An 11,843-nucleotide genomic window follows, 5' to 3' on the forward strand; every position below is an offset into this window, starting at 1 on the left:
TTTTCACTCTTATGGCCTAATGAACGTTGACAGTTAATATGATGGTGCTTAGTATTTGACCTTATGGCTGCTTAATTCATAATTGGTTTTTCTCCCTTTGCCTCCATTTGGTTGAAATCAGATGATCAAAACCAGTAACGAAGTAGAACACAGCTAGATGGGATCCACTACTTGGATCCTAGCCTTCCAAATGTCCTATTCAAGGTCATACTCGGGAGTCGGGATAAGACCTAATCTATGCATGTTTTAGAGCAGTATGTAATGCACCAAAAAAAATTCATATATGGTTGTTAAATTCTGTCTTTTACTTGTTATTTTTTTATTTTTTATTTTTTACCTCTTCCCTTCACCTTATGATGTGAGATAGAAAAACTTCTTATTATGTCATATCATTAGAGTAATAATATATCAACCTGCTAGTTCTTTTTATGAGGCGCACACAGGAGAATATGTTCGTTTACCTGAAAAATAAATAAGAATATTAACCTAGGAAGCAAAAGGATTAAAACTCCGTCAAACCATGAAAAAAGGTTTATGCACAAAAAATGGGAAATCCTTAATGGGTTGTATTTAAAGATACGAAAAGGTGTGTTGTTAGCAACTAGAGCCCAAGCTCATGGAATAATTGATTTTCTTGTAGTTAAAATAGCGGTGATTTTATGTAAATTCGAGATTTCATTCGAAATATAGCTAGGGATGTAAACAAATCGACTTTGAAACAAATATAACACTATCTGATTTTGGATCTGATTACCTTTCGAACGGATTTAATTAGTTTTTAAAAATCAAATTTGGATTACGGATTCCCCTGAATGGGTACAAATAGGAATTGAATATTTGAATACAAATTTATTATTATTCATTGACATCTCTAGCAGAGATTGAAGAGTGTACGAGTAAGTTTGGAGAGAGTGATGCAAGGGTGTCACCATCAACGTTGAGTGGTGGAGAATTAGAGAAGACGAGAAGATGAAGGGCTAAATCTATTACTCCATTAGGTTGATGAGTATATAAAATCACATAGATGTCTTCACAAATTATTATTTTTTTTTTCATTTTTTTTTCTTATTTAACTCCTTTAATCATGTTTTTTTTTTTTTTTTTTAACCAGATCTAAACAGATAAGATAATATTTGGTATGAAATTGAAATATATTTGTCTTCGCAGCCAATTAGTTTTAGAATAAATATAGTTTCAAAAAACCATTTTTTCAAATATAGATTCTCTAAAATAAATATGAATACAAATTGATTTGGCTCGTCTCCAAATTCTCTGCTAATTTCTTACCTACGTGCGGCACATGTCCTATTCCAATCTAACGGCTGTGGATGAAACTCCTTTTTCAAAGCCCTTTTCCCCTCAAACAACCATTCGGCAAACAAAAAATCCGGATGACTCTGGTTTCTTCCTTCTCATTCCTCTTCTCCACCTTGCCTCTGCTACCCCATTGTCTGTGAACTCAATCCGTGCTTCTTCTTGCAATCATCATCCATTTGCACCCACCTTAGATTCTTAGCTCCTATTAAGACCTATGCTGTGAGAACCGAATTGGAACTCATACCTGGTTCTCCCTCTTCTGCCAGGTTAAGTTTTAGATTTTTATTTTTGTTCTTATAATTGATTGTTTGATCTGTTATCGATGATTTAAAAAAAAAAAAAAAAAAAAAAAAAAATCTGTTCTCTGGGGCATTCAATAGGGTTCTGGAAAAGGATCCGGTCCCTAAAATGTCAGTTCAATCTGTCTTAAACTGGGCAAGATCCATCCTTACCAGATCTGGTCTATCATAGAAACCCTCGTTGGGAGGTTGAAGATAACTCATTTTTTTATGGGAAAATTTCATGATTACCCACCATTGGGTTTACATTTACATAAATACCCATGTTATGTTTCACTCAACAAATTTACACAAAACAAGTTTTTGTATTACAAATATACCCAAAACGGTGCTTCCATATACGTTATCCTTTGTATGCCTACGAATTGGACACTTTTACCCTTAACAAACTAATTCGCCCCCGCCGTCCTTTCTCTTTCACCATTTTACTCCTTTCTTCGATGAACCGATATCAAAATGAAGAACTGTTAGAACTCCCTATGGGTTTGAGTTTGAAACCCTATTGAGGAAATCACACAGGAAAAACAAGAACACGAATCTAATAAAATTATGGAGGATCGATTTGTACCTTTCACCTAGTATGCTGAAGATGATTGATGTTGGTCACTCCCACTTTGTTGGATTTATGGGCTAAATTAATTATTCGGGTTGATTAAATGGGTGAGAGTCAAATTGCATGAACCGGTTCGGTCCACTCTCAAGCTTAGGGATATGCTGGCTCAACCCATTGTGGTTTAGGGTTTTGAGTGCAGGACAGTATTATAAATACTAGGTTTTGGGTCCCTACAGCTATTATTCACTCTTCCCCACTTTACCACTAAAGTGAGAGAATCAAGGAGGGCACCGCAACCAAAATTGAAGAAAAGTTAAAGAAGATAAGAAGATGTGGAGATCTTCTACTAAATTAGTTCTTTGTTGTTAGGAGCTTCCACCCCCACCCCTCTAATTTTATGAATTAATTGAGAGAAAAAGAGAAGAGTGAAATGTGGAAAGTAAGATTTCTGCCCCAGATTTGTTAATAGTTATGATCACCGCCATATTTGCTAAAGCTTAGAGCCTAGAGGGATTTGGCTTTGGTTGCCAAACACTATATTCAATTCTCTGAGAATAAACACTAGTGCACATCACCCAACCCAACAAACCCAGATATGCAAACCCCAAAACAGAGAGCAGAAGAACAAAAAAGAACGCGGGGGTGGGGGGTGGGGGTGGGGGGGTGGGGGGTGGGGAGTGGGGGGGTGGGTTTAAAGCCCTTGAACCTTCAAAACCCTAGAAACCCCATAAACAAAATTACTCAAAAACACTAAAAATCTCATAATCAAAGTTTTCCAAATGAGAAAATATTAGGTTAAGGGCAATCGCTTTCATAGTAGCTCTTGTTGCGGTTATCACTTTCATAGATGTTGGTGATGTGCGTGTATTTCTATTTTCTCTGGTACTTAATGGCATTAAGGTTGGCCTTAAGGAGGGCATCTTTACTGAGATCAACTCCACAGATATAAGGGAGTCTAGCGAGGTGAAGAATGTTTGAAAGCTCTTTACCCAAGTCGTGCGGGGAGCAAGATCAATCTAAGACAATAATACATATTAAAGAAAAAGAAAATCAAATCAAAGATTCTCCCTGGAAATTTAATTCTTTGAAATCAATTGCAGAGACACGCAGACCACCATCAATATCTCTGACAGTGGGCGGGTTGCAGGGGCGAGGTTATAGGGGTAGCCCAATAATCATCGACCAAATGGTGAGTTCAATTTCAGAGATCAGATGGGACCTCGACACCATATGAGCTCCCTTGCTTGTCATGAGGCGAAGGGTGTTGGGGCAAGATTACAATGGAGGGCGGAGTGGGGCATGAGGAAAAACATGGCGCTAGTGTGAAGATGTACATTGAACCTTTTAGGGTTGATTGGAGGAGAGAATTAAGACTTAAATCGGAAATATTATATCGGATTGTAGGAGAATACATGCCCAACTGATAGGCATACGATGGAAGCCGTCCAAAAAACACTATTGTGGGTATATTTGTAATTGCCAAACTCGTTTTAGGTAAATCAGTTCAACAAAACATAACATGGTTATTTTTGTAAAAGTAAATTCAACAATAGGTAATCTCGTAATTCTTTTTTTTTTTTTTTTTAATTTATAACCAAAGGTAAATCTTTCAAAATCATCCATAACCGTTGGATTAAAATAAAACACGTGTCGCACATAAATAAGGAACTGGTGGAGAATTGGAGGATGGAGAATTGGAGACGAGCCAAATCTCAAAAAGAAGAAAGAAACATCCATCCCATCTTCCCCACCTCTGCGCCTCAGTTGTACGCTAGGGGTCAGGATACTCACTTCGATCATCTCCAGCCGCTCTGTAACGTTAAGTACTTGCCATCTCTCTCTCTCTCTCTCTCTCTGTGTGTGCTGCCACTCTGATAACCAAGGGGTGGAATTCAGAGAACTTGTGGATGGTGTGAATGAATCAAACAGTTTGGGCTCCCTCAATTCCAGAGGCTTATAGATGTCTCAATTAGGCTTTTATAGAAGGCCATGGCGTTAGATAAGAAAGTTGATTTCATGATTTATGGGGGAGATAAGGTTTGAAGAAGATCACTGATAGAAATTTGAAACATTTGGAGGGAGGAGTAAAGAGGGCTAAAGTTCGAGCAGCAGAGTCTAGTGGGCAGGTTTCAGGATTGCCCAGAAAAAGTATATGAAAACCCTCTTGCGGAGATAAACGCTTAACCCTAAGACTAAGTTTGGATAGGGTGGGGAGTAGTAGTGTTCATCTCTTTATGGGTGGGTTTTGGTGGTGGAAGCTCTGTAGTTTGCTTAGGAGAGACTTTTCATGGTTTCTGTGAAGTATTCCTCTGCCATAGATTACTAAATCTTTGATTTGCGGTTGATGCAACTTGTGGAGACTGATCAGCTTGAGGTGATGTTTCGGTGTTACTGATTTGGGATTGGGTTTGCTTGATATCAGATGCAAGGTGATCTGTAGTCTGGTTCTCTCTTACAATCCCTGCCTTTTCAGATTTTTTTACCTCCATTCGGACTGATATGATTGTATCCATTTTTTTTTTTTTTTTTTTTTTTTTTTTTTTTTATCGAATGGAGTCCTTTTCTTCCTTTATGCGAGTTTGATCTTCCAACTCGATTGATGTTTTATTATACATATGGTAAACTATGGTGAAAACTACAGTTTTTGCTTTTGTAAACTTTGAATTCTTGAGGTTCAAAGAGTTCTTCCCTCTTTCTACCTAATCTGACCTTGTTTTGTGGATTCCATTTGCAGATGTTGCTGTGAGGAATCAATAGTTTCTACTACAGATTTGTCTATTTTCCTCCTCCGTTTAGCAGGTAACCTGAATGTACTACTGCATCACATACTGCTTTGTCGGTTGCTGTAGGCTATTCCTTAACTAACTGTTATGACGATAGGAAAAATATAAATGTTGTTTCAACCAATATCCTAGTTCCAGAGTTTTTCATACGGAGCCTTGAATTTCTTAATGTGTTTGTTAAATTCCATTCCCTTTTTGTATCCTTACATATTCATAACCTTCTTTAATTTCCGTTCTTGTGCTTACTAACTATGGACCAAAGGGTTGTTGATAATAAAATTGGAATGAAGTAATATGTGTGGTGGTTTTTAATTTTTTTATGATAATAACATTAGGCTTGTTTCGCATTCATTTTAATGTATGTATATAAATATTAAAAAAATAAAATAAAATAAAATAAAAAAGTGGAAGTTTGGATGTATTGTAAATGTAAAATTTCAAGTTTGTTCCAAAATTCTCTTCCATAGTGTATGTGCCTAACTTCTGCTGTTTCCTTTGGCTCTTTTGTTGATTGACTGATTTTGCATCTCTATTTATGTATCCATTTTATTTTTAGTGGCAAATCAATGGTTGGAAAAATATAAAAGTGGCTCCAGCTTCATTTTAATCAACTTGGAAGAGAGCACCAGTAGATAAAAAATAGAGTCTTGTACTATATAAAATTGACTTGGAAGCTAGTCTAAATACAATTGACCGGGTAGTAAACAAGAAAATGGCAGAGAGGCAGCCACTCGACCAACAGCAACAACTGGAGCAGCAGATACGGTCGCAGACGCCGAAGGAAGACATTATTGCCTGCATAACAGCATTAGAAACTGCACTCCTTCCATGCTTGCCTGCAAGAGAACTGCAAGCAATTGACCGTTCCCCCCATCCTTCTCATCAGATTGATGTAGAGAAGCATGCTAGAGATTTTATGGAAGCTGCCAAAAAACTTCAACTGTATTTTATTGGTCTACAACATGAAGATCAACCAACCAAGGAAGAAATGCTCCGAAAGGAGATCGCGCTGATGGAAGAAGAGTTGAAAACCAAGACTGAGCTGATCAAGAAGCATGAAAGATTAATCCAAGGTTGGAGGAAGGAGTTGAAAGACCAGTTGGACAAACATATAACTGAGCTGGAGAAGGTGTAATTGTCTACTCCATTTTGGGCATGTTCTTGTTTTGCTTTAAGATTTTGATTTCCTTCCCTATTTATTCTGCACCATTGAGTGGGATAAGGTAGCATGTCTGATTCTGTATGCTTGGTCAAGTGCATACTAAATTACTAGGGATGATGATCATGTTGTTATCAATTGTGTTATCTCATTACTTTGGCATTGTGCAATTTAATTATACAAATTATGCCTTATAAGTTCCTAATACAGTTTCATTTTTAGGATGTAGATGTGGTAGATGCACCAGGCATAGTGTTGTGGTTAATTCTACTTCTAAATCATAAATCTTGTTATACCGAATCTTACTATCTTTCTTCTTTTCACATTGGGAAAAAAAACTACTGCTTAATGCTTTTAATAACTGACCAAATTCTGTGTTTACAATGCTAAGTTGTCATTAGATGAGCGACGGTTGAGTTAACATTGCTTGGACAAGAAAAGCACACTGAAATTAAATGCTCACAATGCAAGGATATACGTGGTTCGACAAAACGCCTATGTCCACAGTGAGATGAGAGCACCTTCATTAGCAATGGAGAATAGGGTTACAAAATTGCCCTTATACCTTAATGATCCTCAATCACGCTATCAATTTAAATTTACTTATGTAAACCATAAAAATTTCTCTCTGGGATTCCTGATAGCATCTTGATGAAAACCAGAAAAGTTACTGCAAAGGATGTAGTTTCTAAGTCATTGAAGAGATACATATGAGAATCGCAGGTATGATGTAAGTCGAAATTCTGAGGACTGTGGAAAGGAACCCCAAGAAGTTATGTATGAGTCATTGGGTGCCATGTATTTGGATCAATGTAAAGCTTCAAATCTTTAGCTACAAGAAAATATAATCAGATAAGATCCAAATTGAATGGAGATGGGTCTAAATTAGTCCAACAAGAACACAATAACACATGATATCTTTATGCTCTTCTACGGTAAAGAGCAACCTAGTGCATGAGGCTCCTGCTACTGTAGAGTCTAGGAGGGGCAATAGATTTGAAACTCTTTTTCCTGGTTGAGATGAACAAAGGGAAAAAGGGTTTAATCTTAGAAATTGACAAATAATACAATTTAACAAATTTTGTTGTCATTTGTTCATTGTCTGTATGTGGTTTTTTTTTTTTTTTTTAATGAATGGGAAGCTTCTTTCAATAACCATGAAGGGTTCACCCACAAATCTAAAGTGTAAAATGCCCTTAATTATTCCCTGGCATCCATTCAAGCACAACAATGACCATTGGTGAAAGTTTCCAGCCCAACCATTGAGAAATCATCAGACTTAAGAGCATTGACTACCCTCAAGCAATCCAAGACATCACCATTTGATTCAGCTTGAGCTCATCAATGACATTGAAGCCTAGTTGTATGCCCTGACCTTCAGTTCAGCTTCGAAGGCATTTGCAGATTCTCCATAGCTGGTCCTTGCATAGCTTTTGGAAGATCTTGGCCATATGACCAGCCTGAAGAACCAGTTGTATGCTCTTCCCTTCAGTTTAGCTTCGAAGGCATTTGCAGATTCCCCATATCCTGTCCTTGCATAGCTTTTGGAAGATCTTGGCCATATGACAAGCCCGAAGGACCAGTTGAACTCTGACTTACCTATCATTTTGTAACACCAATCAATTGATTCTTGCAGCAATATATCATTCACTTTGTCTGTGTATACTTGTTTTCATGTGCAGCTGATGAATTCAAATGGTGAGAGTTCTATGACTAACACACACTTAACTGGAATTCAGATTGACTCAGATTCGAAATGCATTTTCGATCCAGGTTCTAAAAATGATATACTTTGAGAGGCCTTAAATGGCAGCATCGGGTGAATCCCAGTACATGTTACAATGTTTGAATATGCACCTAGGGAGGTTCACAAAACAGAAAATTACTTATCCAAGTAATCATGGACATGTTTTGGGAGCCAACCAGCTCCCTGGTGTTAGGGAATGTTAAAGATGATGGTAAGAGCAAAAGCCATTCCATGTCAGATTACATGCTTAAGGGGAGGGAGGGAGAGTTCTGGTGGTATTTGTTTTGTCAGTCTATGTTATATAGAAGCCTATTTACAATGAGGAAATAACACCACCATTAATGGTTCCCTCTCCCAAATTGGAGGCTGCACTGCTATGCCATAATTTAGCAGCAACTCAACTTAGCTTTATCTCAAAAATGGGGTCCTTGGCTACATGAATTCTGCTCCATAATTTATATAGTTAAAGCTGAGAGTGGCTTACCACATAGCCCTTATTATGACTGAAATAAGAATTTGTGCCACAAAGATATACAACAATAGAGGCCCTCAATTAAGCTGCTTTGGCTTTACTCCTGCCTACAGAATGAAGATGTGAAGATACTAGTTTTTGAACATTTAAAGGAAATGCAAATAGGATCCTTATAATTTACTAGATACAACAGGATACTTAGTGTGACGTCCCTGTGCAAATATCTTCCCAGTCTTCTTATTCCTCAACTCAACACTGACGACTCCAATTGCCTTCCCAACACGTAACACATTCCCCACAATTTCAATTTCTTCCTGAATCAATATCCAAGAGAAAGATTGCACATCAGATAGGAGTAAAGTATAATTAGAAACTCAAACTTAAGAATTTCAGCTCATTCAAATCCAGACTCATAGAAAACAAACTTCTAATATACATATACCAAACTCAAAAATGAAATTCAACCACCCTGACTAGCAGAACAAAAAGGTATGCAGGTCTACTAGAAATATAAAGAGGCCGAACATAAATAACTATAAGCAACTCAATTGATAAACAATCATCAGAAGATAAATGCAAGACCTGAGTATGATAATCCAATTCAAAGCATTAAAAATTAACGAGAAGTTGAATGCATCTGCACAGAAGCCAAACTGAATAAGAAGGATGAAAAGTATGAGGGGAAACATTAGATCTCTCTCTAGTTGCCAACCATATTGAGAATAAGAACAGAGCAAGGAAAGTTATGTGGTCGTTTTACGAACACTGCTCTCACCAACAGACACTTTATCGAGTCAACAGTCCCACTTTAGCATCCAGAATGAGTAACACCCCACAGTCGACAGTAATAAACAGGCCATGGACACAATATAAAAATCTTCCATGGGCAACAGCTATCACTCGGAACAAAAACTACATTGTGGGAATCTGATCTATGCCATGGAGGTTAAGTCAATGCCCAGAAATAACTAGAATGAATCTCCCTTGACAAGAATAACCTAAATAAAAATTTCCAGGATAAAACCATCCCTATAGAGTTCATCAGTACATAGAATTTGGAAAGTGTTGTTAAAATGACCACCGTCCCACTCTTTTATCACCAAAAGTTACAGAAAATAACCCTCTGCAAAATAATGTTTTATGTTGTTTCTAACCAATGTTGTAGGGAAAGTTACTTGGCATGGTCACCACAATTCATCACCTTCACACAAGTTAGGCAGACAACAGCATAATATAATGTCAGGAAAGACTAACAGTTGGTCCAGATTGCTTTAACCCTCCTGAAGTGTGATGCAAGGAATAACAGAGCCTCAACCTATGTCTTGACCATTAGCAAAATCATGCCAATAAAAAGAAAGCTCATTCACTCACCAAAAGAAATAAAGATTTTTTTTTTTTTTCATTTAAATAGATACTCTTGGGGAAATTGTTCTCCGCATAATGAAGAAAAGATTGTGGCACAGCACTTCTCAAGTCAAATGCCATAGGTTACTGAAGTTCTCAAACGATATGAAAGAAATCTATCTATGCAACACTGAGCTTGTTGGGACCTTTCAGTCTTAGGAGACCAAAAAAATTGTGTCAAGCATCAGGAAAGATAAGACATTAAAGACTTGAATATCAGATAATGCAGAAAGATGTGAGGTTTGAGTTGTACAAATGAAAAGGCCCCTTTCACAGTAAGAATCATAGCAGTGAGCACAATGTTGGCCTCTCTGAGCTTGTTCCTTCTTTACCAAATTTCACTAGGCCCGGACTCTCATTAGTCATTAGCCTAACCCACGAGGAGCGATTGATAAGAAAATGAAAATAAAATCCAGAAGTGACAGGAAGCTTTTGTGTCTTGGGCCAAGTCAGCAGTTTCTTCTTTTCACATAAATGTAGTGACAGGAAGCTTTTGTGTCTTAGGCCAAGTCAGCAGTTTCTTTATCATGCTTACTGTTGGACTCATTGGTAGCTTTGTTGACTGTTCTTCAGAATTAACCAAAAGAATGGAAAAGAAAAAGGGCAGGATGATGAATCTCTCTCTCTCTCTCTCTCTCTCTCTCTCTCTCTCAATAAATATTTGCCATCCTTTCATTTCAAAATTTAATTTGGTATTCTCTCCATGAATTCTTAATCACATGCTAGGAAAAGAACCTGCTTGGGATAGCAAACTGCCACTTTTCTTTAACATAATACAAGTTTTATTTTTTTCATATACTTCTCCATCTATAGAATCTTTAATTTTCCCCACACATGGCTTCTACCCACAATTCAGAATTGGTCAATTTTGTTTGAAACAAAGTAGCAAATACTTGGAGATGAAAAGAAAAAAAAAAGAAAGGTATATGGGGATGAAACAAAATTTAAATTTTAAAGAGTACCATTTGTTTTTCATTAAATTCTCAATTAAAGAGGTAATCCAGCATTAACAATAAAAGTACCAGACAGTCAATAAACAGATTAGATACTGAGATTATATTAAAGGAAAGAGCCAGATTAGTTAGTACCCACATCCGGAAATGCAGTATCTAAGTTGGTGACATTGATTTCAACAGAAACACCGGTTTTTTGAGCTCCAACAGTATGCATTGTTAATCCCCCAATCATGTCTATCAGCGTTCCCGTCACCCCGCCGTGCAGGAAGTTATCAGAGTTCTTAATCCAACAAGAAAAACGAAAACCCAATTCAAAAAATCAATAAAGAGGGATTTATGTGTCTCCGTCTTCGAAGTTTGGAATCAAATCAGATGAAGCGAGTGTTGGACTTACCAGAAGGCGACGAGGGACTTTCATGGAACAGACAAGTCGACCTGGTTCGATGACATCGATTTGAATCTCTTCCAAAATAAGATTTTCGATAAACTTCGTTTTGTTGGACACTGCATCGATCGAAGCATTCTCATTCTCCTCTTCCCCTCTCTCTAATAATCTTCTCACTGAATCCAAATCCATTTAGCTTTCTGCAACTCAATTCCTCAATTAACATTCGACAACAACAACTCAGCATCCCAACCATCAAGTTGGCTTCAAGTTCCTCACTCAAGAAATAGGCAAATGGATCGATCTTGAAGTCGCCGCCTTAATTTTCTATTGTTTATATTGATGGTCCTTTAATTAATTTATTTTTTATTTTTTTATATGCTTTGAGCCATTATGTAATCTGATTCCCATTCGTCTTCTTCTCTCTCTCTCTCTCTCTCTCTCTCTCTCACTTTCAAATTCAGAGAAACATAGAAGTAAAAATGACAACAAAACAAAGATGAGGGATAAATCTATATACGTGTGTATGCCTGAAATAGAATATCCTCTCTCTCTCTCTTACTCTTATAGATTAGTTACATGTTAAATTTTAGAATGTGTTAGACTAATTTTTTCATATTTATCCCTATAAAAAAAAAAGACTGATTTTTTCAATAGATCGAATTTCATAGGTACCCCTTTTCATATATTGTCATATTTCCTTGTAAATTTTTAGTGGTTCATTTCATTTTGGGAAAATTTCTATCACTCCTCTGAACTTACTCTCTA

At 36.9% G+C, this 11,843-nt stretch overlaps 2 protein-coding genes across 5 annotated transcripts; one reads left to right on the plus strand and one right to left on the minus strand.

Moving 5' to 3' along the window:
• Positions 1-3,849: 3,849 nt before the first annotated feature.
• LOC122089883 (mediator of RNA polymerase II transcription subunit 28-like) lies at positions 3,850-6,316 on the plus strand. Of its 4 annotated transcripts, none has more exons than XM_042659628.1 (3): positions 3,850-3,987; positions 4,904-4,968; positions 5,509-6,316. In XM_042659628.1, exon 3 carries the CDS (start codon positions 5,665-5,667, stop codon positions 6,085-6,087), a length of 423 nt encoding a protein of 140 aa, XP_042515562.1. In that variant the 5' UTR covers positions 3,850-3,987; positions 4,904-4,968; positions 5,509-5,664; the 3' UTR covers positions 6,088-6,316. The 4 variants fall into 4 exon arrangements, with proteins under 4 accessions (XP_042515562.1, XP_042515564.1, XP_042515565.1 ...); XM_042659630.1 differs by having other exon boundaries at positions 5,654-6,316; XM_042659631.1 differs by lacking the exon at positions 3,850-3,987 and adding an exon at positions 4,007-4,598 and having other exon boundaries at positions 5,654-6,316.
• Positions 6,317-7,290: 974 nt separating this feature from the next.
• On the minus strand, positions 7,291-11,480 carry LOC122089882 (acyl-coenzyme A thioesterase 13-like). The gene is made up of 3 exons (XM_042659627.1): positions 11,085-11,480; positions 10,827-10,970; positions 7,291-8,644 (listed from the first exon to the last, which is right to left on the minus strand). The coding sequence occupies exons 1-3, from the start codon at positions 11,265-11,267 to the stop codon at positions 8,501-8,503; spliced, it is 471 nt and encodes a 156-aa protein (XP_042515561.1). The 5' UTR covers positions 11,268-11,480; the 3' UTR covers positions 7,291-8,500.
• Positions 11,481-11,843: the final 363 nt, after the last annotated feature.

This window comes from Macadamia integrifolia, chromosome 9 (assembly GCF_013358625.1).
Source record: "Macadamia integrifolia cultivar HAES 741 chromosome 9, SCU_Mint_v3, whole genome shotgun sequence".
Classification (NCBI taxonomy): domain Eukaryota; kingdom Viridiplantae; phylum Streptophyta; class Magnoliopsida; order Proteales; family Proteaceae; genus Macadamia; species Macadamia integrifolia.